This window comes from Podarcis raffonei, chromosome 15 (assembly GCF_027172205.1).
Source record: "Podarcis raffonei isolate rPodRaf1 chromosome 15, rPodRaf1.pri, whole genome shotgun sequence".
Lineage (NCBI taxonomy): Eukaryota > Metazoa > Chordata > Lepidosauria > Squamata > Lacertidae > Podarcis > Podarcis raffonei.
Window position 1 is genome coordinate 5,950,934 of NC_070616.1, and position 27,246 is coordinate 5,978,179.

At 44.0% G+C, this 27,246-nt stretch overlaps 1 protein-coding gene across 3 annotated transcripts in view; it reads left to right on the plus strand.

The window, feature by feature from the left end:
* USP32 (ubiquitin specific peptidase 32) overlaps window positions 1-27,246 on the plus strand; it is a 124,340-nt gene that overhangs the window by 60,642 nt on the left and 36,452 nt on the right. For all 3 annotated transcript variants that reach the window (XM_053366615.1, XM_053366617.1, XM_053366616.1), the window contains exons 5-10: window positions 1,684-1,843; window positions 18,979-19,110; window positions 20,108-20,215; window positions 23,188-23,303; window positions 23,717-23,779; window positions 25,245-25,328. In XM_053366615.1, coding sequence (XP_053222590.1) covers window positions 1,684-1,843; window positions 18,979-19,110; window positions 20,108-20,215; window positions 23,188-23,303; window positions 23,717-23,779; window positions 25,245-25,328 — 663 coding nt within the window. The remainder of the gene's footprint in view (window positions 1-1,683; window positions 1,844-18,978; window positions 19,111-20,107; window positions 20,216-23,187; window positions 23,304-23,716; window positions 23,780-25,244; window positions 25,329-27,246) is intronic.

Genomic DNA, 27,246 nt, shown 5'->3' on the forward strand with positions numbered 1-27,246 from the left:
GGCCTTGTGTTTGAAAAGCAAGCTACCTGATGTGTTGGAGAAGTAGCTGTGAGGGTTTTTTTTTTTATCCTGTTTTTTGAATCAAGTAGTTTGCTGCCACACATGCATTATAATGAACTGGTGGGGAGGGAGGAGAACAGCCGCCAAAGCTGTTCTCTATATTAATGAGAGAGGCCCTAGCGGATTTCTCCCACTCCACACACCAAGCAGAGTGCTTGAGAAAATTATTTTTATTATTATAATACAAGTAGCTGAAGGGCCTGGTAGTTAGTATAGCGGGTTTGTTGCCTTTCATTTCCCTCACATCCTCTTCCTTGTCTTCTGGCTTACAGTTGCCTCCTTAACACCTCTCTAGTTGCCATTGGCTTAGCTGCTCTGATGTCATGGGCGCTGGGGCAGCCTGTGGGACAAGGTAGCTGAGAGTGGGGAAAACTGGAAATGCTAAGATCTGAATCCTTGGGCCATTTGTTTGGGCCTCTTTGTTTATAACAGGATTCGGTGGGCTTTTGAATGGCATCCATTCAATGCAGATTGGTTGTGATATTTTGCTACCTTTTACCAAAGAAGAATAGGTGTTTGCTGCATGTGTGGGTGATTCTGTGTTTGCAGTTGTCTACTACTAAATTATTTTGAGAGAAGGAAATTACCTGGTCCATACATCACTTTAAACCATAACTGAAATAAACTACGGTTTAAAGGTGAACATCCAGTGTGCTAGTTCATGTTGTGGAAATTGATTTGCTCCTCCCTTGCTGCTGCCGCAGCCAGGAAGCAAGCTAAGGGCCAGCTTAACATTTTTTTGGACTTTGGGCTCATGGTTCAGTAGGAAACTGTCCTGGTGTCCTGGTTCAGATTGGGGGTACAGTCAGGATCAGGACTCCACACCCATTTTTTCTTTAAAAGTGGCCAGTTCTAAGCACTTTATTAAAAGTGTGAACATAACATGTAGTTTGGCTCTAAGTAGACAACCACCTGACTTTCCCAGCAACTCACTTCCTGTGTGTCACTCTCTTGAGTGTGCAGGTGCATTCACCTAACTTATATCTCAGTTCTCACTACAACAACCCTGCAAGGTAGGTTGCGGCTGAGAAAGAGTTGCTTATAGCAACACCCTAGTGGTCCTGGGACCTAAGGAAGTTAGATTGGCTTCAACCAGAGCCAGGGCCTTTTCAACTCTGGCTCCAGCCTGGTGGAACGCTCTGCCTCATGAGACCAGGGCCCTGCAGGATCTGATTTCTTTCCGCAGGGCCTGTAAGACAAAGTTGTTCTGCCTGGCCTTTGGCTTGGAGCCAATTTGAATCCCTCCCTCTCTTTCTTTTTTCCTTTCCTTCTCCTCCTGCGATGAGGCTACATTTTAATATTTTAATGTTTCAATATTTTAATGTTGTATTTTAATTTTGTTTTTAAGTTGTAATCATTCAACTTGTTTTTATTATTGCTTGTAAGCCGCTCTGAGCCCAGCCTTGGCTGGGGAGGGTGGGGTATAAATAAAAATTATTATTATTATTATTATTATTATTATTATTATTATTATGGCCATCTGTTGGGTCTGAGCTAAGGGCTTCTTTCCCTGTAGGCTGTACTACAGTGTACCAACTGCAGCAAACAACTGAGTTCATTAGCAAATACAAACTGCTTTGCTCAACTCATCCTCCTCCCCTCTGCTTTTTTTATTTTTTACAGGGTGAAAAGGTAAACTTTGAGAAATTCAAAACCTGGCTGTGGCAAAATAAAGAGGCCTTCACGTTTTCCCGCTGGCTGCTCTCAGGGGGAGTGTATGTCACGCTTACGGACGACAGCGACACCCCGACTTTTTATCAAACCCTTGCTGGAGTCACACACTGTAAGTAACACTTGTTCTCAAGGAATTGCCTTACTTCCTGTTATCTTTTGTAGACTCTGCCCTGATTTTACTGACATTGTTCCTCTGCAGCTTCTCCTTGGGGATTGTTCAAGAAACACATCCTCTTTTCTTGCACATCAGCTTAGTTACTGTGGCAGCCTTCTACAGTTGCCTGGACCAGTTGAGTGGAAACCTGTAGCCTTACAGAGGCTGCTGGACTCCAGCTCCCATCATACTTAGTCATTGGCCATGCTGACTATGGTTGATGGGAGCTATAGTCCAACAACATCTAAAGGGCCACAGGTTCCCCATCATAGGCTTGTTATATTTTGCTAATTCTCAAAATGGTATGTTCAGGTGCGTTGGGGAAATCAATTTCTCAGGCGTCCAGTCAATCCTTGTAGGAAATGGGATCCCAAGCCTACGACCCCTGGTTTGGGTTGATAACTTCTGTGTTGGCTTAATGGGATGTTATGTATTGCCCTGGGATAGGGATGGGGAATTGGCAGCCCTCTGGATGTCATTGGGACTCTGGTTCCCATCAGCTGCAGTCAGCATGGCCAGTGGTGATGGGAGTTGTAGTGCAACAACACCTGGAAGCCCGCAGGTTCCCTACCCCTGTCATATGACATCCAAGAATGTAGGAAGAATTGAGGCAGCTTGCTTTCATACTGGCACATATTGTCACCTCATTTATATTATTTATTTATATCCTGCCTTTCCACCAAGGAGTTAAAGGAAGTGTACCTGATTCTTCACCCCCTTGGTATTCTTGCAACAACCCTGTGAGGGAGGCAAGAGAGAGAGAGAGAGAGAGAGAGAGAGAGTGTGTAACTGGCTCAGGATCTCCCAGCAAGTTTCATGGCTGAGTGGGTGATTTGAACTTGGGCCTCCCTAGTTCTAGTCTAACTTCTGCCACACCACATAGGCTCATCATAATGATTGGCAGATGTCTTGGTATTTTGGAAGGGGATATTCCCAGCTTCCCACTGGCTGATTGTTGCCAGTCCAGTGACCGAAGAAGAAAACAATATTTGGAATAGCTGAGCATCTTTATGTTTTTCCCCTCTTGCTTCTACACTTCCTCTTAGTATGGTGCTTCATTAAAGAGGAGACATCATGTGTAGATCTCCCTCCCTCCAGTAGATATATTCAGCTTGACCAAAACGCTGGGCTTCATAGATCTCCTTCACACAGGGCATATACATTGTTGGCATCTGTCTGTCTTGAGAGACAATGGAGTGCGCCTCTGAGGGTGAAGTCAAACCGCTGCGTTAGCTGCACCAAAGTGACCTCCTCAGGGCGCAAGACTGGGCAGTGTGTATGGAGGTTCTGGGCTTCTCAGACAACAAGACCCCCCTTTTGCCCTTGCTGGTGTGGTTCAAAGGAAGTCAGAGCAAGACATTTGGCACCAGCTTGGCTGCAGGAGTTGCTGGAAAGAGGCGTACAAGGTGCCATCCAAGGCGTCTTAGGGACTCCACTCGGGATTTATGTAGGGTTTACTCCTTAGCCTTTTCTTCTCCCAAAGATACACAGGGCAAGCAAGCAATGCATCAGCCTATCTCTATCATCCTGTGGAGCTTCTTGGTAGATACTGAATAATTCCAATTATGATTCTTCTACCCCATCCCTTAATTTTAATACAGTCACTTGAGACTTCCAAGTTTTATTGTTCACACATGCTGACATTTTTAGCTTCCCAGGCCCACAATATTGATGCTTAATTGTCTTGTTAGAAGAAGGCTAGAGCCTTCCATTTTTATTTTAGAAGGGAACATTGGAAAACTGATTATTTTGGGTTTGCGCTGTTGGAGGCACTTTTGGAGGCACTGCTGGTAAAAGCCAGGAGCACTTTTATAGCTTTCTGAAATATCTGTATTTGCCGTGGGATTTACAGTCTGTGCTGGCTGTTTCAGCAAGAATTGTAAGTGCTGTGAAACAGAGCGATTTGTTTTGGAATTTATGAGGCCAAGGAAATGAGGAAACAAATAATTCCTAGGTGGCTGGCTCACATTCTTAGGTTCTCATCTTTTCTATGCCCATTTTTGGGGAATTGATCTGTTTTTAATTTAGAATCAGTTTAGTTTTTGCAGTTTGCCCATGTGAGAGATGGGCAAATGAAGGACAGGCTCTCAACCCCTTGAAATAGCTGTTTGACCTCTATATGAGCCTGTTCGAGTTTGCATCAAGAATGCCGAAAAGGTTTACTCTCAGCTTCAGTACCGTTGACTGTGTCTTTCACAGCAGGCTAGCCAACCCCACCTATCGGGGTTATATTTGATGTAATTTCTATTTAGAGTGGACCTGGTGAACTCAGTGGACTAGTGTTAGACATACCCATTAATTTCAGGGGTCTACTCTGAACAAGACTAATGTTGTATACAACTCTGTGCCACCTTTCCACGAGTTTACCAGAAAGCCATTCCATCACATTTTTGCATTAATCTGCAAATTTTCTTAAGGGTTTTCATGAAAGTTCATATTTAAATGCATATTCCCTCAGAATATGCATTTAGGAATATGTTTTCTGTTTATGTATTTCACTGTATTTTGATCTGCGTTTTGAGCTGTACAATGACTTTGATATTGTGTTCTTTAAATTGCTGCTACCTGCCCTGGGACCTTGTGGTGAAAGATAAGCAAGAAATGGAATGACTAATAAAGAACATTCTAGGAGTAGCTAACTAGGTTTCAATCGACAGATGACTCTGAGCAGCACTGGTTAGGGCAGATGAAGTCACTGTGTATCACAATTCATGAAGATATTCTTCAAGTATCCTTAGTTCATCAACCTTTCATTAGATTACTGTCTCATGATAGTACTGAGATGGTATCTCCAGGTAGAACTGGGGAAGGCTCCCTCTCTGAAACGCTGGAGAAACGTTGCCAGTTAGGGTAGCCAATGAAGTGCCCTCCAGCTCTTTTTAAACTACAACTCTCATCATCCCTGACCATTGTCCATGCTGGAGAGCAGATGGAGAGGATCTAAGGACACCAGTTTGACTACCATACTGGCCAAATCTGGCCAATGGTCTGACAGTGATGTGGTTCCAGCTTCATGATACAGCTCATCTGTCTGCAGGGTGCTCAGCTTCTGTGACAATATATCCTGTCCCTCTCTCCAAGTCATTACCTGGGGAACAGAACGACCCCTGAAAATGCAGAAGTTGACTGCCCTTGGTCTGGTGTCCTTTTTTAAAGCAAAAACTGGGGGAGAGCTAAAAAATGACCCCCAGATATTTATCATGGTCTGTTTTGTGAATGGCATAAACTGGTTGCTAAGCAACTGCTGCTAGTCCCCCCCCCTAAAAGCTGCTGTGAGAGTTTCTTATCTAAGGTCACGAGGGGCTTAAGGCTGCAAAGAGGAGTGTGGAGGCAGAGTCTTCCCCCTTCCTTGCTTTGCTTATCTATTATACCTCCGCTGATTTCCCTTGTGGTTGTGAAGGTCATTAAAAAATGTCACATTACAAGAGGCACAAGGCAAATTGAGGAGTGACAGAAAACCAAAACAAGCCAGGATGCCTGGAGATTATAGCTTGGGGGGTATGGACAGAACGTTGCCCCAAAGGCAATGGATGGCTTGAGCGTTAACATAAAAAGGCTTCTCCTAGAGAGCAGCAGCAGGGCTTGGAGCCAAGCTGGTTGAGCTCTCAGCCTTCCAGTTAGTAGGCACCTGGATGGCAAGAGACAGCATGGATCCTTCTGGACATGGGTCTTTCTCCCCCTACTGCAAGAGGATTGGTTCACAGTGTTTGCTAGGTTGTCTTCTGCCTGGAAGAATAAAAATCTGTAAATTTTGTATACAAATATACATGAGCACAAGCATCATCACCATTAGGAGAGATATTTTGGTGCCTCTTTAAGATGGTCTCCATGTACCCTGAGCCCTTGCAGATAGTCGCTTCCAGAAATCACTGTAATGGTGATACATTGTGCAGTTCATTTCTGCATTATGACTTTCGTGGCTGGAGATTCTTACTAAGATTTGATAATTTAATCCGTTTTCTGTATTTGTACACCGACTTGTGATGCCGGATCAAAGGTGGTGGTATAAGGTGAAAGGTCGTATTTGATGCCAGGTGTGTCGTCGCCAAAAATTTGGTTGCAAAGGAAAAGTTGGGAGCATTAAAAGCTTTGCTCCTTGGCAAGTGAGGCCGGCTGTCAGTGCTCATTGGTCTGCACTGTGGCCAGCGTCACATACAAGAAGCCCCTGTATGGATCAGCTGCATTGCAGAGTTTCCGGAACTCTATAGTGTAGCCAGTCTCTGCCCAAAGCAGGACCTCCAGTAAGCATTGGTCAGCTGATTGGCACTTGTAGCAAGACCCACAGAGAAAGGCTTCGTTTGCTCATGTGGTTTGGTTTGAAACCTGCAGGTAAAAGAAAACGCTTCACCTGGTGTTATGGTGATATCAGGTGGGAAGCTCTACCTACCCGTCAAAATGGGTTAGGGGAGGTCTGGATCAGTTGTTTCTGGCTGAATGTTAGGAAGCTTTGGGACTTTGGGAATCAGGATCTGCTATGGCTTCTTTTTACCATTTTAGTGAAAATGCCAGAGCTCACTGGCACAAGTTAGTTCATGGCATGATGTAAATCAAGGATGAGGAAACCTGTGGTCTTTCAGTAGTGTCTGGACTATAGTTCCCATCATTCCTGATCATTGGTTGTGTTGGCTAGTGCTGATGGGAGTTGGAGTTCAGCAATATCTGGAGGACCACAGGTTCCTCATCCCTGATTTAAATCAAGCCAGGAACTATCTCCTGCTGGTTTTTCTGTCAAAACTATTTGGCAAAGCCATGAAAAATAGCCCTGGTTAAAAATAGGCAAATGTTATTAACTTTGATTCAAGGGAGAAGACAGCAAGCGTTTACTGTGAAGCTCCAGTGGCTCCATTTAAATTAACTTAATGAGCCAAGATATCGAGGAAACACTAACCAAAAATATATATTATCCCCCCCCCCCCGTAAATAACATTCATGTTGGAAGGCAGATGACTTTAATTATGTTTCTCCCTGGCCTAAAATTACAAAGGGAATTTTGAAGTGTCACACCAAGTTGCACACACTTGCCATTTTTAATCAAATTCTGTTCCATTTCATTTAAACCATAAATATTCTTCCAGGGTAGCTGCTGAAGTTGAAAGTTAGTGTAGCAGTTTTTGCAGCTTGGGCTTGTTTTTATGGCTTTGATTTTTGTGAGATAGTAAATTAACTTTTGGCACACTTCCCTATGTGTTAACTGTTAAACGTTTTAGCCAAGGGAAAGGGAAGTTATCTTTAATTGGGATATTTACAGGGTTCTCAGCTTAATGCACTAAAAAACAAAATTTTGCAATGAAAGGTGATTTCTGCAACTGGTAATACTGTGCAAATCAGATTTGTGTCAGGTGTCTTGTACTGATTGATTTTGTTTAATCATTAGTAGGGAAGGGATTCAGGATACTGAAGTCTTTCCTTCCAGCAGCAGGAAAATTTATTCAGCCACCCCTCTGAGCTTATCTGTTCATATGCATTCAGAGTATAGATTAGAAAGACTAGAAATGTTTTTTTAAAAATAAAAAATGGAAGGTTACTACCATGAACCTTTTCGTTTTTCACAACTGATGTGATGCACATTAATTTAATTTTAGATGATAAGCCTCCAGGTAGGGACAAATCTACATTCATTTTAATTTTTTCTGTCTTACTGTTCCTCCCTAATAAGATCAGAGTGGCTTACAGTAAAACATGGTCAAAAATAAATCAACTGCAGTGCCTAGCCTATAATGATATTGTGTGTCTCTGTGTGTACAGACTGGTTCAGGCAATCATATCTTGGCTTAATACACAGAGATATGAACAAGCCTTCTGGGTGTGTACACATCCCTTTGCAGCAGGAGCAAACTAAACAGATTGTCTTCTATTAACCAGAGTTTGGTTAATATCTGAACTGGAAAACAGTGGCTTTGGAACAAGCCAGGATATGAAGCCAGCTTCAAACCATGGCTGCCTGCCTTGGCTTCTTCTGAAGCTATTCACCATATTACATTTCAACATATGCTGCTGTTCAAAACCAAAGGGCTTCCTAAAGCGGTTCAAAATCAAAAGGTAATGAATAAAAATATGGTGACAGTACAGCATCATCAAAATACCATAACTAAAATCACATGTAAATAAAACATTTAAAAATCTAATACGAACAGAACAGAAAACAAACCAAACAAAATAAAATAACAGTCTAACCATAGTTTCCTGGTTTGGACATAACAGGAAGTGATGATCCCAGGTTTGTCAGTGTTAAAGCAAGGATCCAAGAGGCTGCATTCTGAGTCAAAAGGCTCCTACTGAGTCCAGTGGGACTTACACCCATGTAATCGCTTGCAGCATTACAACTGAGGTCTGCATGAAATTGCACCCTAGGAGAGAGAAGAGTCTAAAGAGAAAAGCACACTTCCTTTGGTTTTAGGTTGATGTCACTTCAGAAGACATCTTTCCCTTATGTCCAAAACAGGTGAGACTCATGTTTCTAACGTAGCATTTCCCCCCTGCAGTTTTTATAAGTACTTGTATTTAAAAAAATAATAAACTTAATTAAAAGACCTGCTGGCTGATTAATTTGAGGATACTTTTATTTGATTCAAAGAGATTGGAAGTTGCAGCTCTAAAACGTGTGTGTGTGTGTGTGTGTGTGTGTGTGTGTGTGAGAGAGAGAGAGAGAGAGAGAGAGAGATGAAACACATACACACTGTAATGAACTTCTGAACAACAAACCAATAAATATTTAAGCTAAGCTCTGATTCATATATTCCTCACTGTGTTGTAAGCTTGGCTTCTAAAGAAGCTGTCTGATCACTTCTCGGACGGAGGGAGCACATGGCTGGTGCGTGCTTCTAAAAACCCTTGGCTCAATTCCTGGCATTTCTGATGAAGATATCTCAAATGGCTGTGCTGAGAGAGACCTTCTGCATGACACCCTGGAGAGCTGATGGTGATCGGAGTAGAGAGCGCCAAGCTCAAAGGACTCAGTGATTTGCCTCAGTAAAAGAGAGCTTCATTTTGAATGGTTTGTGTAAGGATTTGATCCAGAAGTCACTATAACTCTGGGCAGAATTTGTGGGGTTATCCCATTGTGGGAACATTGCACTATTTGTCCATCAGGACCAACACTGTCTACTCTGACTGACAGCAGCTCTCTGGGGTTATAGGCAGAGGGGGTTCGTCGCCCCCTTATGGCCTGCTATCTGATCCTTTTTTTTACTGGGGATACCGCAGATTGAATCTAGGAGCTTCTGCCTGCAGAGCCAGGGGCTCCATCTTCCTCATAAGAGGTTATGTTATTATGTGCTCCCTGTGGGGCCCAGCAGCCTCCCCACCTCTGCACAGGTCACTGGTCCCTATAGCTCAATGTTGTCTGCTCTGACTGGCAGTGGCTGCCCAGGGTCATGGGCCAAGAGGGATCTTACGTATCGCCTGCTGCTTGGAAGAGATATTATCTGTGCAGCAGGGGGGATGACTCTCCCGGTGTTATGAGTGAGACTTACAGCTGAGTGAAGATTTATTTTTTCCCAATGTTTCGCTTCAAAGTGAGGTTTTTTTTAAAGAAGTTTTTATTTCATTGCAATAAGAACAAACAAAAAAAGACAAAATAAAACACTGCAATACGAGTTCATGCCAAGATTAGTACAGATTTCATTGGTCCGATTATATAATCAAAGAGCCAAGTTTTAAGTTGTGTAATTCAGAGGAAAGTTGCAATATGTATTGCATAATTTTGATAGTGTGGGCAAGATTTTTCTCCTGCCCATGCATCTTTCTTGCAGCTGCAGAATAGCTTGGCTCATGTTCTTCCCTAGCATTCCACCTTACCTTTTGCCCAATCAGTCAAAAGTGGTTGTGCTTTTCTGGGCAAAGGAGAGACTTCTGGACTTTATTTTGACCCTGAACGGGCACCTCCGCCAGAAGCTTCCCTGGGGTAGGTGTGCCCTGCAGACTATGAAGTCCAAGCCCTAAAATTATTGACCCGAAGATCTGGAGGACTGTGTTGAGGAGAGGGTAAATTTGCTTCACATTGCCCTTGTTCATCCTTTTGTTCAATCCCCACCCCAACCAATTGTCTTACCACTTTCTTTGTCTGAGTTATCCCACAAGGCTTTTGACAGCAGACCATCTCTCTTAGTATTATATGATGCCGTTACCTGCTCCGAGCCAGCGGGTCGAGAAAGGCTGTAAATCTCAACTAAAACAAAAACAGCAGAGCAAGACGTCTCACTGTTGGGCTTAAACTGGGAGAAATAAAGAGTTTGTTTCCGTCAAATGCTCTCTGGGAGGGCAACCATAGCCTCCTTCAAGCCATTCTGAGTCATTAATCACTGAAAAATGCCTGTGTGGTGTCTCATGCCGCGGCGCTTAAATAACACAGCTAAGCTTAGCCTCTGGAGATACCTGCCATGGATGTGTACCTTGGCTGTTCAAAACTGGTAGGTTGGGATAGATGTAAATTTTTGCAACTGGGAATTCATTTGTGCATTCAGGGAGCGGGGTGTCGGTCGGTGCTTCAGCATCAAAGACCACAGTGGAACTCACTAGGGTATCCTTAAATAATTTCAGGCATCCTGTTACGGTTCACAGAAAACTCAATTTTGCTTGGCTGGTGGTGCCTGGCTGGAAAGAAACTTGTTAGCTGTAATCCCTTTTGCCTTGAAGCATTCGTCTGGAGCGTTTTTTTAAATGACGGTATCTTTCTTCAACAGCAGTGGGCAATGTCTTACTTCATTTATTACCATATTTCTGTCTCGCCCTTACCTTCGCAGAGGCTGGATCTAAGCACATCAGAGAATCGTTTCAGTTAAATGTGTTGTAAACTTTGTATGAAAAACTGGGTTGGCAAAAATGGAACTCCACAGCGCCATCTGGTGTCATAGTGTTGTAATGCATATACAATGCATAAAAGGTAAAGGGTAAAGGGACCCCTGACCATTCGGTCCAGTCGTGGCCGACTCTGGGGTTGCGGCACTCATCTCGCTTTTTTGGCCGTGGGAGCCGGCGTACAGCTTCCGGGTCATGTGGCCAGCAGGACTAAGCCGCTTCTGGCGAACCAGAGCAACGCACGGAAACGCCATTTACCTTCCCGCCAGAGCGGTACCTATTTCTCTACTTGCACTTTGATGTGCTTTTGAACTGCTAGGTTGGCAGGAGCAGGGACTAAGCAACGGGAGCTCACCCCGTTGCGGGGATTTGAACCGCCAACCTTCTGATCGGCAAGGCCTAGGCTCTGTGGTTTAACCCACAGTGCTACCCGCGTCCCTTTAGATACAATGCATATAAAGTGCCTTTTCTTTGCCAATGTAGCGGAGTCCAGAGTTTAGAGTAGCCTTTTCCAGATGCTTTGGAATTCCAACTCCCATCAGCCCCAGCAAAGGAGTAGGGTTTCTTCTCTCTTTGTCTTCCATCATTTTATCATTGAGATTGAGTGGCACAAGGTCACCTAGTGACCTTGGTGGTTGAATGGGTCTTCAAGCCCTGGTCTCCTCAGTCCTGGTCCACACTTCCATACAGGCTTTAGGCCTCTTTTGGTGCAGTTTGGAATAGTCGGCTTGTCTGCCATTTCCATCTTGTCACCTGGCACACTTAGTTGACGGTAATGCTGGGAATTGCATAGTTCAACTGTTGCTTTAACCATAAAGGTTTTAGGTAACATCAGACATAGCACTAAACTCTTTATAGTTCAGCTGCAGAGCACAATGCAAAAGGTCCCAGGTTCAGTCCCTGGCATTTCCTGGTAAGGCTGGGAAAGGCCTCTTGCATGAAACCCTGGAGAGCTGCTGCCAGTCAGTGCAGACAACACTGAGCTAGATGGACCAGTATAAGCCAGCGTCTTACGTCCCTTTGCTCACACATCATTGTAAGCCATGACTTACTGTAAAAGAGCAGTATGCGAAAGCAAGCTGCTGAACGAATCCTGTTTTGCCTCCGCCCTACATGGATTTGAGAGCAATAAGCGATGAGCCTCACAATCCAATGCTCATGGGTGGTTTCTCTTCGAACCACAATCAGTACATCAAGAGCAAAACTTGGCTGCCATCTGTGGTTTGTTTGGAGAGAAACCATGTGCATTGGCTCACATGTAGTTTCCTTAATGCAGCCACAAATAAAGTAATAACATAAAGTAGCCACAAGAGGCAGCAGGAGCACCAAGCACAGCGATTGATCAGTGCACATGATCCAAAGGCGTTTTGACTTGCCACCAGAATTCTCAAATTATTTATTTATTGGAAAGATTTTGTAGGCTGCTATCGAGCAATTTCTCTCCAGGCAGCTTTTGCAATAGATTACTGATGTACATCTTAATACTGCCAGAAATTAACACATGCTACTAAAACACAAAGTAACTAATCACATCCCGTTGGTCAGCAGAGAGGTGAGAAAATAAATAAATAAATAAATAAATAAATAAATAAATAAATAAATAAATAAATAAATAAATGGAAGCATCCTTGAAGGAGAAGGCAAGCAGGAGCAGGTATGCTTTTCCTAAAGCCCTCTAAAATGCACTGTAGGATTACAAGACAAGCCTATTATTAACAGCCATTTGTCTGGTCACCTGTGATGAGTAACAATCTTTTTCAGGCGATCAGGTAAAGAAACACATATACTGGAAGAGAGTCCTTTTTCTTCTTAGCTCTTTGGTGCACCAAATATTACTGATATAGACATACGGTAAGTAGACTAATAAGCTTTTTGTGGGGGCCCATAACTTACAATATATTGGGATACTTTTTCTCTTAAATGACCAGGTTAAAAGACCATAGGCAACTCCAAACAAGCAGCAGGCACCTTCATGTATGTGTTTTTGCTTGATAACATAAGGGAAGGGAGAGATGAAAGTGCCTGGGCAGGCTTCTGGCCCCAAGGCAAAACCCTCCTAGTGTGACATAATCTCCCATCTCTCCACCTTCTGATCCTCTTAGCTGCTGGGTCATTGCCTGTCACCTTAACTAGATCTTGTTGCCTCGGATCGGTTAACGGGTTGTCTGCTGGAAAGTGGCAAATGGCAGGGTTTCTTCGAGATGTGTCCCCAGGATTGCCTCTTGGCCGAAAGGTGGCTTGTTTGGCGACATGCAGCGGTTCTTCAGTGTGTCCGACTGGAGTTGGCCAGGAACTCTCGCCGCGAGAGTCGTTGATGTAGTCAAGGGGGCGGCTGAAATGATGGGAACATGGTATGCTGCGCCTGTTGTGAACCAAGGAGAATTGTCCCATTAGGTGGGTAAAAACATCTGTGTGGGGATTGGACGGCTGCGGGAGACTCTTTGGGGACCTCTTTGGGGTGTGCGGAAAGGTGCTTCATAGTCAGAATGCTTGTAAGTTGGGGGCAGAAGGGAGTCTACCGTATTGTAGAAAATAGGAAATTGCCTTCTTGTGCCATGACTCCTCAGGATTCATCTCTACTTGGAGATGCTGGGAATTGAACCAGGGAACTTCTGCATACAAATGCGATGTCTACCACTGTGTTCCTAAGAGCTCTAGACTGGGACAAGGGAGCAGAGGTTGTAGGAGTTAATTGTGTTGAAAGAAATGACTTGAGAGGCTTCAGGATGCTGTGTTTTTCGTTTTCGCTTTCGTTACATACACCTTCATTGACTGTAGTCTGCTCAGATACGCATAGATAAAAGTTCAGATCGGCAGAGATATTTAAGTGTCTTTTTTTTTTTTAAACTACATGCAGTTTAGAATTTTTAGATGCTCCTACTGAGATACAGGTTGTTGACTTAGCCAGAGGCTTGTTGGAGCTGGGGACTTCATCCCTTAATGCTGCCATAAACTGATTTTCAAGGGAGGAAAGTATAAAATATTAAGCAGACTTGGTCTTGTTTAATAACATCTCTAATCTGATTTTTTTTTACACAAATCCTACATAGAAACCACATCCTGGAATGGAAAAGACAAGTTCAAATCCGTTTTGCTTCTTTTGCTGAGCAGATCAACAGCTGATGGATGACAGTCCTTCAGATTGCCTCTCCCCCACCCCCCACCCTTGTTTGGGTGTTACTGTATATTGCTTCTGCAAAGGAAAATGATGACTTATCTTTAGCATTCCAAGAAGGCTTTATCAGGATCTCCAACTGCATGGATGCTTCTAGTTGCATTCAAGCGAATATTTACCCACTCACTTTATCACGGTCAGGGCTGATGTTCATGCAGCCTTGAGTCAGAGCTTACACGTGCGCCCCTGCTTTTAAACATTACCTGCTCAGGTGAATGCCTGGACACAGCCAAGAATTTTGCAACCTCCTTTTGCTGGGTATATGTTTAAATTGAATTTATATCCTGTTTTTTAGGAGGCAACTTCTCACAAGGTAGGGTAGAAGGTGCACAAGGAAGCCACCAAAGATAATACAAAACTACAATTAAAAACCAAGGCGTGCACACCCAAAAGGCCTCCCATCCACTTTGACTTGCAGGGTGCATAGAGTATGTGGTGCAGATTCTCATATGCAGGAGAGACCAAATCAGCTGTTTGTGAGGAAAGAAGATCTAGGCAGCTGCTTGAAGTAGAGATGGGGAACCTGTGGCCTTCTGCATGTAGCTGGGCTACAGCTCCCATCATCTCCAACCATTGGCCATGCTGCCTGGGGCTGATGGGAGTTGTAGTCCAATAGCATTTGGAGAGGCCCTGGCAGCTGGGAGGTTGGTTAGAGCGGCAGCTGTGTCATGGAAGCCTGCTTTGTTCATACTGACTCTTTCTGATGTGTGGTCATTGCTCAGTGTGGCTTGAGTATTCTGAATTTTGTATTGTATGCTTATTGTATTTCAATGCTGTCCACCGCTTTGGTATTTTCCTGTGAGAAGCAGTGTTCTTTATTTATTTGGTGTATCTATTATCCACCCTTCACCGAAGGTCCCTGGACAGGTTACAGCAGGATAAAAGCAATAAAAGCTAAATGATAACAAACAAAACTACCATCAGCTGATCTACAGAAAGTATAAAACAAAATATAAAGTAGGGCATTCCTTAAAGCCTGTGTAAAGATATTCCTTTGCATGTTTCCTGATTGTTACCCAATGTTAGGGCCAGGTGTACATCAGGAAGTAGTGGAGTTCCAAAGTTTGGGGGCTGCCACAGAAAAGGCCCTCTCAGGTGCCTCTGTCTCCCAACCTCCGAGAGTGACCGAAACACCAAAAAGGTCTCTCCTGCATACAGATAAGCATAATAAATAAATATGCACAACAGCTGTGGCTTATTTTTTGAAGTAAGGCAGGGCATCTTGGAGTTACATGTTCATCAGCGAGGAATGCCACAGCTCTTTTAATAGATAATTGAAGATGGCTAATCTGGAGAGGGCAGCTCTGTGAATGATGGACACGCTTTTGGAAGCAGTGTTATACCATTGTTTTGAGGACTGTTGAGACATTAATAATATGTAATTGGTAGGATGTTATATGAAAGTGCACAGTACTTACTGGGTTGTTCATATGTCATATTTAGGGGCAGGAATTCATTTTCCTTCTGCTTTAACTTCATTTTTTTAAAGAATCAAGTTTCTAGACCTGATGACAGCTAGAGCAGAGATTATTTACTAAGTGTGCAGTGGACACGCCATACACAGTGTTGAGTGCATTATTTGAAAGCCTGGACTGATGCACAATCTGTGAATTTAGCCTAGTCACCAATTCTGCTGTTGCAATTGACTGTTTTGCTAAATACATAATCAATAGCTTGAATAAGAAAATAATTGATGTATGATTTTGAGCCACACGGTAAATGTTCTTTTCCCACTTAGTTGCAGTTTTTGCCTTGCAGAAAACAGCTAATCTCTTTCTAGGCGATTTGAGTCCGGTCAATAATACAGTGGACCTATTTGTCTGCCATTCCGTGAACGTAGCAGTTCTGCATTCTAATCCTTGTTAGCCATTTTTCTAAAGATGACTGCTTAGAAAACATCCTTCATTTCTTTCACCTTGATTTTCCAACAACCTCTGCTTGACAGAAATGCAGATAAAATACAACCCCCCCCCCCCGAAAAAAAGAGAGAGAGATTATATTGGCATAAGGAATTAAGATAACACTGAGGAAACCATTTCATGCAACACTGAGCAAAATATAACCCACTAAAGAACACAGTCTGTCTTTACGTTTTTAGATCTTGAAATGTTTTAGGATACTTAAGCTAGTTGCTGTGGCCATTTTTATAATTACTGTTTTCCTGTTCTATTACAGTATTTTATTTTTTAAAAAACACTCTTCCTGCCAACTCAGCCTAGACCTGCCCTGCTCCTTTTATAGACTGTTGAATTTTGTTGTGTTTGATCAATGAGAGTGAAGTAAAGGTGCTTATTACTTTCTAAATGTCAGCTGTCAGAACAATTGTGTGTTGTTTTTTAAAAACGGTATGCTAGCTCTTAAACTTGAGAAGCCAGTGAAATAGAACAAAACCTGCTACAGACTTTGCCCAGAGAGGCGCCCAAGTCCAGCAGGCTGCACAGTGATGGGCTAATACCACTGGGAGTCACCAGTTTACCCCTTTGGTGTTTTCCCTTCTGGGACACCATTAGGGTAGCACCCACATGAAAGAGGCAGATGGATGCTGGAAGGGAAGATCTCCTTGGCTGCAAAAAGGAAAAGCACCCAAGTGGGAGCTGGGAGGCTCTATTTTCTGGGGTGTGTGTGGCATATTTCTTCTAAGGAATTTGAGGCAGCATACGTAGTTACCCCCCATTTGTCTTCACAACAATCCTGTGAAGTAGGTTAGGCTGAGGGGTAGTGAATGACTCCAGGTCATCCAGTGATCTCTGCAGATGAGCAGGGATTTGAACCCTGGGTCTTTCTAGTCCAGTGTTCTTCCAGTCCAGCCTTTCCTGACCTAAAGATGTTAGACTGATCGTGGGCCATGCCCGATGGAGCTGATGGGAGTTGGAGTCCAACCTAATTGGGAGGGTTGGGTTAAGACTGCCATCTGAAGAGCAGGGTACCACAAATGGAGAGCAGGAGACAGCAGCAACTGTTGCTGTATTGGCCTGGAGACAGACAAGGGAGTGGAGCCTGGTAGATCAGGTGCAGCTTCTCCCCTATTTGTTCGTTTTCCTATTTCACTGTCCTCCTAGAATGTGAGACGCAAGTTAGGTGGATCCCTTGCATCCCTAGAAACTGACCATAGAGATGAACAGATTCTGTGCAAGGCTTTGCCCATTTGAATTTTACCAAATTTATGACGGCCTTGTTGGGTGAGGAAAGCTTATGTTTGTCTGCATCTTGCTTGCCCTTTCTGGGCTTCTAGTCCACTGGAGAAAGAGGAAACTCACAGCGTACAATGGCCTTGCGGCTTGCTTCTCTGTGTGGTCCATTGCAAGCGTGTGTAGGTTTTTGTTTTGTTTTTTGTTCCTTTGTGGTAACTGGTCCAAAGAGCTGAAGTTTAATCCTATTATAAAGCTGGCATGGGTTTAAGGGCTCAGGACCATCTGGGAATGAGATCACACATGGCAATGCTTAATATAGACAGCTTTGTTACTAGATATTCAAAGCGCTTCGTGTACACCAGTCTTAGGTGCTGCTGTAACTTTCCCAAATGTTTGACAGTGAAAAATACGGCGCTGAAAAACCTTTGAAGGTGTCCTGATCTTGTCCTCTAACTTACTTTCCTTGTATTTTGCATTGTTGTATCCCAGAGGGTAGGGAATCTGTGGCCCTCTGGATATTGCTGCAGTACAACTCTTTAACTAAACAACTCTGTATGTAGTTTACAAAAACTCATTAACAATAATGTACAGCATTTCAACACCTTCTACCACATAAAATCTTAAATAATATATACAGTGCCAAAATAATAATGATTTACGCAATTCAGTATCTCAAAGCCAAGCAGTCCAAATATTTCTGAAATAAGTCTATGAGAGAAACTCTGTGCGTATACTTGCACTGGTGCAAACCCAACGGAACTCCGACGACGAGATGCTTGGATTTCAATCTCTGTTTCATGAATCTTCTTCTGGTTGGCCTGAAAAGGAACTATACAATGGCAATTCAATTCTCCACCAAATAGATCAGCTCCAGCCTTAGAATGGCTCTTTGCCCACCATCAGCACGTGGCCCTCAGCAGGAAAAAAGGTTGCTATCCCCCCTGAGTTAGCTGTTTTAGGGTTGGCATTAGAACAGGGAGCTATTCACCCAGTATTCTGCTCTAGAAGGGAAATGGGGCAGAAATGTTTTAGTAGATGGAGCAACACTCACCTGTTCATATAGGGCAGGGATAGGGAACCAGTGGCCATCCATGTTTTATTGGACTCCAGCTCCCCATCAGCCTCAGGCATCATGGCCAATAGTCAGGGATGATTGGAGCTGTAGTTCAGCAGCAATCTGGAAGACCATAGGTTACCCTATCCATGATATAGGAGTTTAATAGGAAAGGGGTAATCCTGGGGGCAGGAGAGTAAGTGTGACATAAGCTCTTTGGTGACTCCCACATGCCATTTTTCCAGTAGTTGTTTGTCCACCACATCCTAACTTCTCCCATACAGAGGCAGGAGGGTTGAATTCTATGATGTTTTTGGATGTCTGCTGCCAGCGTTTTTTGAGGTGTGCGTAAAGAATCCCTATCTCAGTTTTGGCAGAGCAGTTTGAGTTTGTTCTACTTGGGCAATGTTATTCCAGGAAAACTCTTATTGTTATTTAATTAATTTGTATACCATTTGTGTGGCATCCACGTGGAGTCCTGCATTTCTTTTTGGTTTTCATATAAGATCCTCCATCAAAGATTTTGAAAGCTTGAATATATAGTAAGTTTTTATAGCACTCCCCCCCCCCAGTGTGCACATTACATAGTGAGTGCAATCTTTTCATCCTCACTCGATGTGGTTTGTCTTCATACTGGATCCTTGGGACTGCTGGGAGCTGTATCTGCCACGTTTCCAGTCCACGGTGCCGCTGATGTTGCCTGTTGCCTGCAAAAGCTCACACCACACTAAGTGTCAGGTGTGATGTGCCAGCTTTGCAAGCACAACCATCCCCCCACCCCCACCCCAGAATTAAAGTCACCTGGGCATCTGGATTGGCTCCATTTATCTTGCGACCTGCGTAAAGTGTCTGCCTCTCCTGCCCTGACATGAAACACTCTGCTTTAAAACCGCATCTTCAGTTGACTGACTTTGATCATCTTTTTTTTACACAGTGGAAGAATCCGATATCATTGATCTTGAAAAACGGTATTGGCTTCTGAAAGCTCAATCAAGGACAGGACGTTTTGATCTGGAAACATTTGGCCCTTTGGTTTCCCCTCCCATTCATCCATCTCTGGGTGAAGGTATGGAACATTCATGGGTTATCTATATTTTTATTTTATTTTTAGGAGTCTACAGTGCCAGTCTTACAACCTGCCCCATCTCAAAAGCTCTGGGTGGGCGTTTAACAGGTTAGCCAATCTAAAAGGACTTGAAAGTATATTAAGACAGTATTTTAAATGTGTCACACTGCAGCATAAAGAACCACTGCTGAAGGAGGAATAAGCTTGCTGGGGGTGGAATGGGTACCATTCATTAAAACATTGGTTTAAGTGGATCTCAAGGGGGGGTGCTGTAGACTCCTCCCCCCCTCTGAGACCATTCTTGTCCACACATTTGTTCATCCCCACTCCTGAGTCATCATTTTCCTGCTCTCCGAGAGATGGGAGCAGTTTGCCCTATACAAATGGTGAGGGTACGTATTAGGGAAAGGGATGGGATGGAAAGGTAGATGCTCAGCAGGTGGCAGCTCTTAAAAGACACTGCAGTTCATTTGCCCTAGTTTTCTGTTACTGTGTTATGAAGTTGGTATGTCAGAGCTGCAACCTGGCAACTCTGAATAATTTGACACTTGGTTGAAATGTTGGAGGTAGGAATGGAACAAGCAGATAATTCTGTTTTGGCTTATTAAAGTAAGAGATGCACAAGCCTGTTGTTCACACATGCAGCCTCTTTGCTCCTCCCTTCACAACATGCCTTGATAATCCAAAGAAGTCTCTTATTTAGCCATAGTTTACTGTTTCAGCCATATCAGGAAACTATGGCCAGCAGATTCTGAACAAGTCAGGATCTCAAACCAACTTGAAGCCTGTCAACTGAAGTTTTCTAGTTCAGCTGAAACAGGAAACTGATTGAGAGTCTTCTTGGTTTGTTAAGACACACTGCGAAGGAGCTGCATGCTTGGGCAATAGGCTTGTGCATATCTTGGCTTCTTAAACCAAGATATGATTATCTGGGATAGGCTAATCTCTATGCTGGTTGGAACCTGACCTTTTACTTTTGCTTCTGTCCACTTGGCAGGTCTTTTTAATGCCTTTGATGAAAATCGTGACAATCACATTGACTTCAAAGAAATCTCCTGCGGACTCTCTGCCTGCTGCAGGGGACCGCTGGCTGAAAGGCAGAAATGTGAGTATGCAAAATAGAACTTCCTGCATTTTTAAGTGTGCCCCCTAACTTGTTCAACCTTCGTAGCCCTTCATAACCCTGGGACCTACATATTCCAGAGACTCTGGTCCTGCTTACAGGCTTCCCATAGGCATCAATTTGGGTGTTGTGAGAACAGGATGCTGGATTGCGGTGAGCCCTGGGATGCTGGGCTCTTAGTCCTTACAGGACTGCCTTTTGCTGATATTCCCTATCAACAATTAAGATCTTCCAGGGCAGTAGTTCCCAATGGTGGTCTACATAACCCACCCAAGGGGATCTGTGGCACATATTCATCAACTGCCTGGGACATCCTTTGGGGGCCATATTCTCGCATGAGAACACAATGCCCAAAAATGCATGAGATCACAGCTGGACATGTGTCTTGCATGAGATCATGGCGCCCCGAAAGCACACTATTTTGGGCTGTTCACTCTCTCACGGGTCATGTGACTCATGCGGAAGTGCAGTCTTGAAGAGGCGTGTCCCGGTTTTGCCCTGGGGCACGTTGGAGAATATGGTGGCACCATTCACATAACAAAAACTATCACAAAGATAGCAACATTTTCAAAAGTAGGAGCTCCATGGCTTGGTTTTTGAAGACCAAGGGGCCTGCGGTACTTAGCCAATGGGGAGCCACTGTTCTAAGGCCTCTATTTGAACTCTCATTGTGTGTGGTCTGGCCTTCACAGCACTGGCCCTGAAGCTTGGGAGTGACCTCTCAGAGGTTTGCCAGAGCCCATCTCTTAACAGCATTTCACAAGAGGGTGCAAGATCCACCTTTTGTGAAGCGTTTGTTGTCTGCTGAGTCTGATTTGTTCCTGGGCTTTAATGCAGTGGTTGCTGTTTCTGTGATTGATCTTGTAAGCTGACTCAAGCACAGGAGATGCAGGGCTTAAATGAGTGAAATAACAGCTAAAAGTATGGATGATGCAGTCTTTGAAAAGTTAATAGCGGCTGTAGTTCCCCGTTGAGTGGTCAAACCTAGCTTTGCTCACCCTAATAATGTGTGAAACAGTGCCAAGCTTCCTTGCTAAAGATTTCTTCTTTTTAATCTCATGTAACAGCCTTAAAAATGAGGGCTTTTAAATGCTAATTCCTGTTTGTCTCCTGGCTCTATTAATCCAATATATTATTGTGAGTTACTCTCTCATTTTATGCCAATTATAATCAATTCTCTAGAAGAGGCTGTCTTGTTTGCTGGTTGGCAATAACCTTATTTTCAGTGGATTTTAATTTCTCTTCAATAAAATATTCATAAGCACAAATAGTTTGCGCTCTTTGTGGCACGGAAGCCTATGCCCATGTATGTATAGTGCATGATGTTACTTTGTCCTGGAAATACCAATATATGATTTTTAGAAAAATGGAGAGTGAACTGAATATTCTGTCTACTACATGCCTGTTTGCACATCATGGTAAGCCATAAACTCTGGCTCAATGTGGAGGAACAGCATGCTACCCTATTGCTTCCACTTTGCTCCTCTCCTGGTGTTGCTTACTGTGTTGCTGGAACCCAGTATTGTGGTTTCAGAAACCAATGCTTGTTTAAAAGGTAAAGGTAAAGGGACCCCTGACCATTAGGTCCAGTCGGGACCGACTCTGGGGTTGCGGCGCTCATCTTGCTTTATTGGCCGAAGGAGCTGGCGTACAGCTTCCGGGTCATGTGGCCAGCAAGACCAAGCTGCTTCTGGCGAACCAGAGCAGCGCACGGAAACGCCGTTTACCTTCCCGCCAGAGCGGTACCTATTGATCTACTTGCACTTTGACGTGCTTTTGAACTGCTAGGTTGGCAGGAGCAGGGACTGAGCAACGGGAGCTCACCCCGTCGCGGGGATTTGAACCGCCGACCTTCTGATTGGCAAGTCCTAGGCTCTGTGGTTTAACCCACAGCGCCACCCGCTTGTTTGTTTGTTTACTGAGAAGCAAACCATGACCCTGGTTTGGATGCTTATGTAAAACAAGGTTTGCAGTGTTTTGCTCCCTTTTATTCTAAGGGAGGAGCCTAAGAGGAATGATAGGACAGTGCACACTAGCTTGATGCTTGTTCACAGTAAGCCATAGTTTATGGCTTACTGTGTTGTGCAAATGAAGCCATTCTCTAGTCTCTCCTCCGTTCATCAAATAGCTCAGTTTCTCTTCCTCCTCCTTCCAAAGTCCTCCACAGCAACCACTCTTAAAAAGCGTCTCTCCTGAATTATTCTAGCTTTGTTCTGCTTTAGGGGTGGTGAACCCTTTTCAGCCAGAAGCCCATGTTCTCATGTAGGCAACTTTTTTTTGGGGGGGGGTGGATACCTCCCAGTGGTGGGTGTAGCCAGAGACCCATGCCACTCCATCCAGACAAGAAAGAGGTATTTCCACAGTTCAGGGATGCATTACAGCAAAGTTGAATCACTACAGGAGGGTGCAGAGTAGGGTCAGTGGGGGGGGGGTGACCTGGGCAGGTCCTGGAAGGCCCAAGAGGGCTCCATCTAGCCTTCAGGCCTGAGCCCCCCCACCCCCAATATCTGCTTCCACTGCTCCTTTACTTTATAGTAGGGTAGCAGTCTTAAACCAAGTGTGACTGTTGGCCCATCCAGCTTAGTATTGTCAATTCTGGCCGGCAGCTGCTCTCCAGGTTTTCAGGCAGGGGATCTTCCCACAGCTCCCTGGAAATGCAGGGGATTTAACTTGGGATCTTCTGCATGCAAAACTCTTCCACAAAGCTTGCAAACCTTGGTCTTCCACACACGCTGGCCCAGTGTATTGGGTGGGGGATAAGCTATATCTGGACAATGTGGGGAGGGGCCTTTAAACCTTTGCCCTCATGTTTCTGCCTATCAGAATGGGAATGAAGTTTCCATCAAGTTGAGCTTTGTTGCTGTGCCATTGAACCCTGTTCCTCTGAACCTTAACTGTATCCTAATTGACTGCATACCTGTTGGTTAGAACAAGCTCTCTTCTCTTTCCCTTAGTTTGCTTCAAGGTTTTTGACATTGACCGAGACGGGATTTTGTCTCGCGTTGAACTTGAAGACATGGTGGTTGCCCTTTTGGAAGTCTGGAAAGATAACCGTACAGATGACATTCCTGTAAGTTTTTGCACTCAAAAGTTGCTTTGTCTTTTAAAATGTGCTGCCTGCATGCATGCAAAGAAAAAAAAGTGAAGGTTTTTAAAAAGAACTGCAGCTTGCACATCTAAAATGTTTCTTTTTCCTTCATTCTCTGGATCAAGGGGAGGAGAAAACTTGATGAGTGCCAGTATTTTAGTGGTTTAACATAAGCAGATCAGTTTTTAAGAGAGATGCCTTTACAGTTGTGCTAACTGGAAACTGATTTTTTAGGTTTGTAAACTTTCAGATCATCCAGCGATTGCATAAAATGGGTGGATAGAATATTATTATTTTTTGCTTCTCAGCTTTTCTATGGAAGGCTGAATGACTCTTGGAACATCTTGTTCTTCAGCTGTCCATTAGGGTCATTCTTTTTCCTCTTCCCTCCCAAGGAGCTGCACATGAACCTGCCGGACATAGTAGAAGCTGTTTTGAAGGCACATGACACTACCAAGGTAAGAGCCTGCTAGTTTGTTTTTCCATTCCATTCTGTCAGGTGTAGAGAACCTTTACCCCTCCAGATATTGCTGAACTACAACTTCTACCAGCCCTGGCAAGCATGGACAATTGCCGCTGTAACAGTGGGTCGTAGTGAGTTGATAAGTGTGTGCGCTGTTAATTCAACCCAGTGGTAGGTTGCAAGAATGGAAATGGTCTGTAAGTGGAGTAGCCAAGTATAGTTGATGGTTATGGATAGGAGAAGTTTGTTTTTGCACAAATGGATTAGATACCTAGAACGAAGGGGATGTTATATAACAAGGGGTTATTAACAGTGACTGGAATAAATTTTAGAATGCAGTCTTAATGGGTCCCCCACTCCTTGGGAATTCTTGCTTTTTTGAGATGCATAAATCAGATGAAAGAATGGATGTGCTAGTCATATATGTTATATACAAGTATGGACTAGTATGTTCCATTTAAAACAATGTTTTACAAGAGGAGCTGTATGCTTGCAAAGGAGCTGTTCTACCACCAAGCTTAAACCTCTGTTGCTGTTCAGACTGAGAGGAGGCTCCAACTGTGTCTCTGCTCAGGATGCAAGTTTTGAGGTGCACAATGCAGGGCCTGTGTACCTTTGGGGTCAGGAGATACGTGTTGTTGTGGAAGAGACTATTTTTAATACGGATGACTGGAATAAGGTCTTGAGGATCTGTAGTTCCCAGGTTTCTTTGGAGGAAACCAGAGTCAGTTTCAGGCCTATGTAAATGTGAAAAATTGCTGCTCCCTTTGGTTTTCGGATCCATTTGAAAGTATTGTCACCAGTAGCCTTCCTTTATATGAAACTGCATATTGTGTCCCTTTTAAAAAAGGGAGTGGGGAACTGGATCTTGCTGGGGAACAATACCACTCCTGGGCCATTTTGGACACCTGATATCATGAGATGTCAAGTGATCACACTTCAAAGGAAGTAGCAAGAGGGCACTCCACATTCTTCATTTCTTCCTTTCCAGCCCACTTGTCAAACCTAAAGCTGTGGCTGTAAAAGAAGACTCTTATCCCACTTTGCCTGTCAGAAGCAGGGCTTGCCTTTGGTACTGAATTTAATGCCAAAAGCAAGCGTTGCTTGCACTCAAAAACTCTAGGAGCTCCTGAGTGAAATTAGCTCCAACAAGGCTTATATTTTGCATCAAATTTAAAAGGCACTGAGTGTAAACCCAGCTTGCAGACAAACAATCAGGTGTGCACTGCCTCTCTCCTGATGGTTCCTTTGGAGCTGCGGCTGTATCTTTGGGCAGGGTTTGGGTGGAAACTGCTTTGTAGACAAAATCGGGACCCCTGGTGGGCTTTAATAGGTTGGAGGGCTGAAGGGTCTCTACCCATGCTTTACAATGTCCATTATTTATTTGTGTGTGTAAATATTGGGCAGATGCTTGGAGAAATGCTCAAAGATTCTCTTTGCTGCCTCCATCTTTACTTTAGCTCGGCCACCTTACTCTGGAAGACTACCAAATCTGGAGTGTGAAGAGTGCTCTTGCCAACGAATTTCTGAATCTCCTTTTCCAGGTGAGTTCCACTCAGGCTGCAAACCCCAACTGTACAGCAATTAAAAGTAGCTTTGGCTGCCTGCTTTTTTTGCAGTCGTGGAATGCTGATTGCTGCGTCAGCTGTTGTGCTGAGCGTTCCTGCCTGTCTCTTTTTTTTTCTGTAGCGTGAGCTTCACGGAGATACTTCTCCTTGCCTGACTGATGCCGAGTTTAGTTTGTACGCATTCTGGCATCTTGGGATGCCTTCAAGCACAATCTGTTGGGTTTTTTTTATTTTAAAAAAGTGAAAAATTCAGTGAGACTCACACAGGAATACAGAAGTGTTCAGTGATATAACAGCTCTTGCATTTTGTATTAAGTGGGTTCAGTCTTCTAAATCCTGGCCGGCCGGTCTGCAAATGTGTTGCAAATCAAAGTGTGAATGTGTGTCACACCAGCACATGCAGAACTACATGTTACAGGCTCCCCGTCCCATCGCCACTCAATTAAAGAGTCATTATTCTAAGACATTTATATCCTACCTTTTCAGTAATAATTGGTCCTCGAGGCAACACACAACAAAATAGCTCCCCACTCTCTCGTAAACAAAACAATCCATTGCAATAAAGCAAATTGAATACAATGGAGCATGAGAATGGAAGGTCTAGTGCAGGGAGGGGGAATCTTCCGCGAGCCACATGTTGGTATACTGCCCCTAAAATCAGAGGCTTCTTATGACGAATAGCCATTGATAGGTCTGTAGTTTATTAATTTTCCTAATCTCAGTTTTAAAAGGCATCTAAGAGCAGATGCGGCCAGCATTAAGGGCAGCATGAATTTCAGAAGTGCCCCCAAAGCTTGGATGTTTATTCATTTATAAAAAAAATTGCTCACTAGCACCTAAAATATGACACACTACCGGCCTGGAGCTGGTCTTCCAAAGTCAAGATACCAGTGTAGAAAACACCCCTGTGGCCTAGCAAGCCCAAGCGACAGCTTACTGACATCATGTGACTTCGTGTGCTTCCCGAGAGGAGCTCTCAGCCGCTGTTCTCCCCTCCCCACCCTGCAAACCTTGGCCAACGCAGCACATGGTTAGTGAGGAGAAAGCTTAACTACGTTCCATCTTAGATGATGCACTGAACCCAAACCTTGGCTTAGCTTGGGGTGGGGTGGGGAGTCAGGGGAGGAGCAAAATGGGAGCTAGCTTCTCTCTGGAGCCCATACATTTACAGTGGTACCTTGGGTTACATACGCTTCAGGTTACATACGCTTCAGGTTACAGACTCCGCTAACCCAGAAATAGTGCTTCAGGTTAAGAACTTTGCTTCAGGATGAGAACAGAAATTGGGCTCTGGCGGTGCGGCGGCAGCAGGAGGCCCCATTAGCTAAAGTGGTGCTTCAGGTTACGAACAGTTTCAGGTTAAGAACGGACCTCTGGAACGAATTAAGTACTTAACCCGAGGTACCACTGTACATGGTCCCAGATCAGTATTGTGCAGACTGGGCCAATATCTGCCTAGCCCCTGCCCCATGCACCGCTGAAGATGGGAGCATGCAAAGCAGAATATCACCAGAAGCTCTTAACACACAAGCATCTTTGTACGGAAACATAGCAATCTTTTCCAGTTTGAGTTTCTCAAGCCTTATTTTGTAGTCCAGAGTGTTTAAAATATTTCTGTTACTTCTCTTTGAGGGTCATTTTTTAGTTTTAGTTTTGCCCCTGTGCAGCTTGAGCAAATTTTCATCCTAGCGGAACAGATGAGGCGGAGGAAAAGGTGACCCAGCCCTCCCCATCTGCCCTTGCTGTAATTTTAAGAATTCTTCCTTCCTAGTAGAAGTCACTCCCCCACCCCCACCAGTACGTCTTGTAAAATAATCACAGCAAACTCAGCTGCAACTACAGCCGTGTGGTTTATAATGATTTTGAAAGAAAGGCCAGCATCAAAAATGCCAGA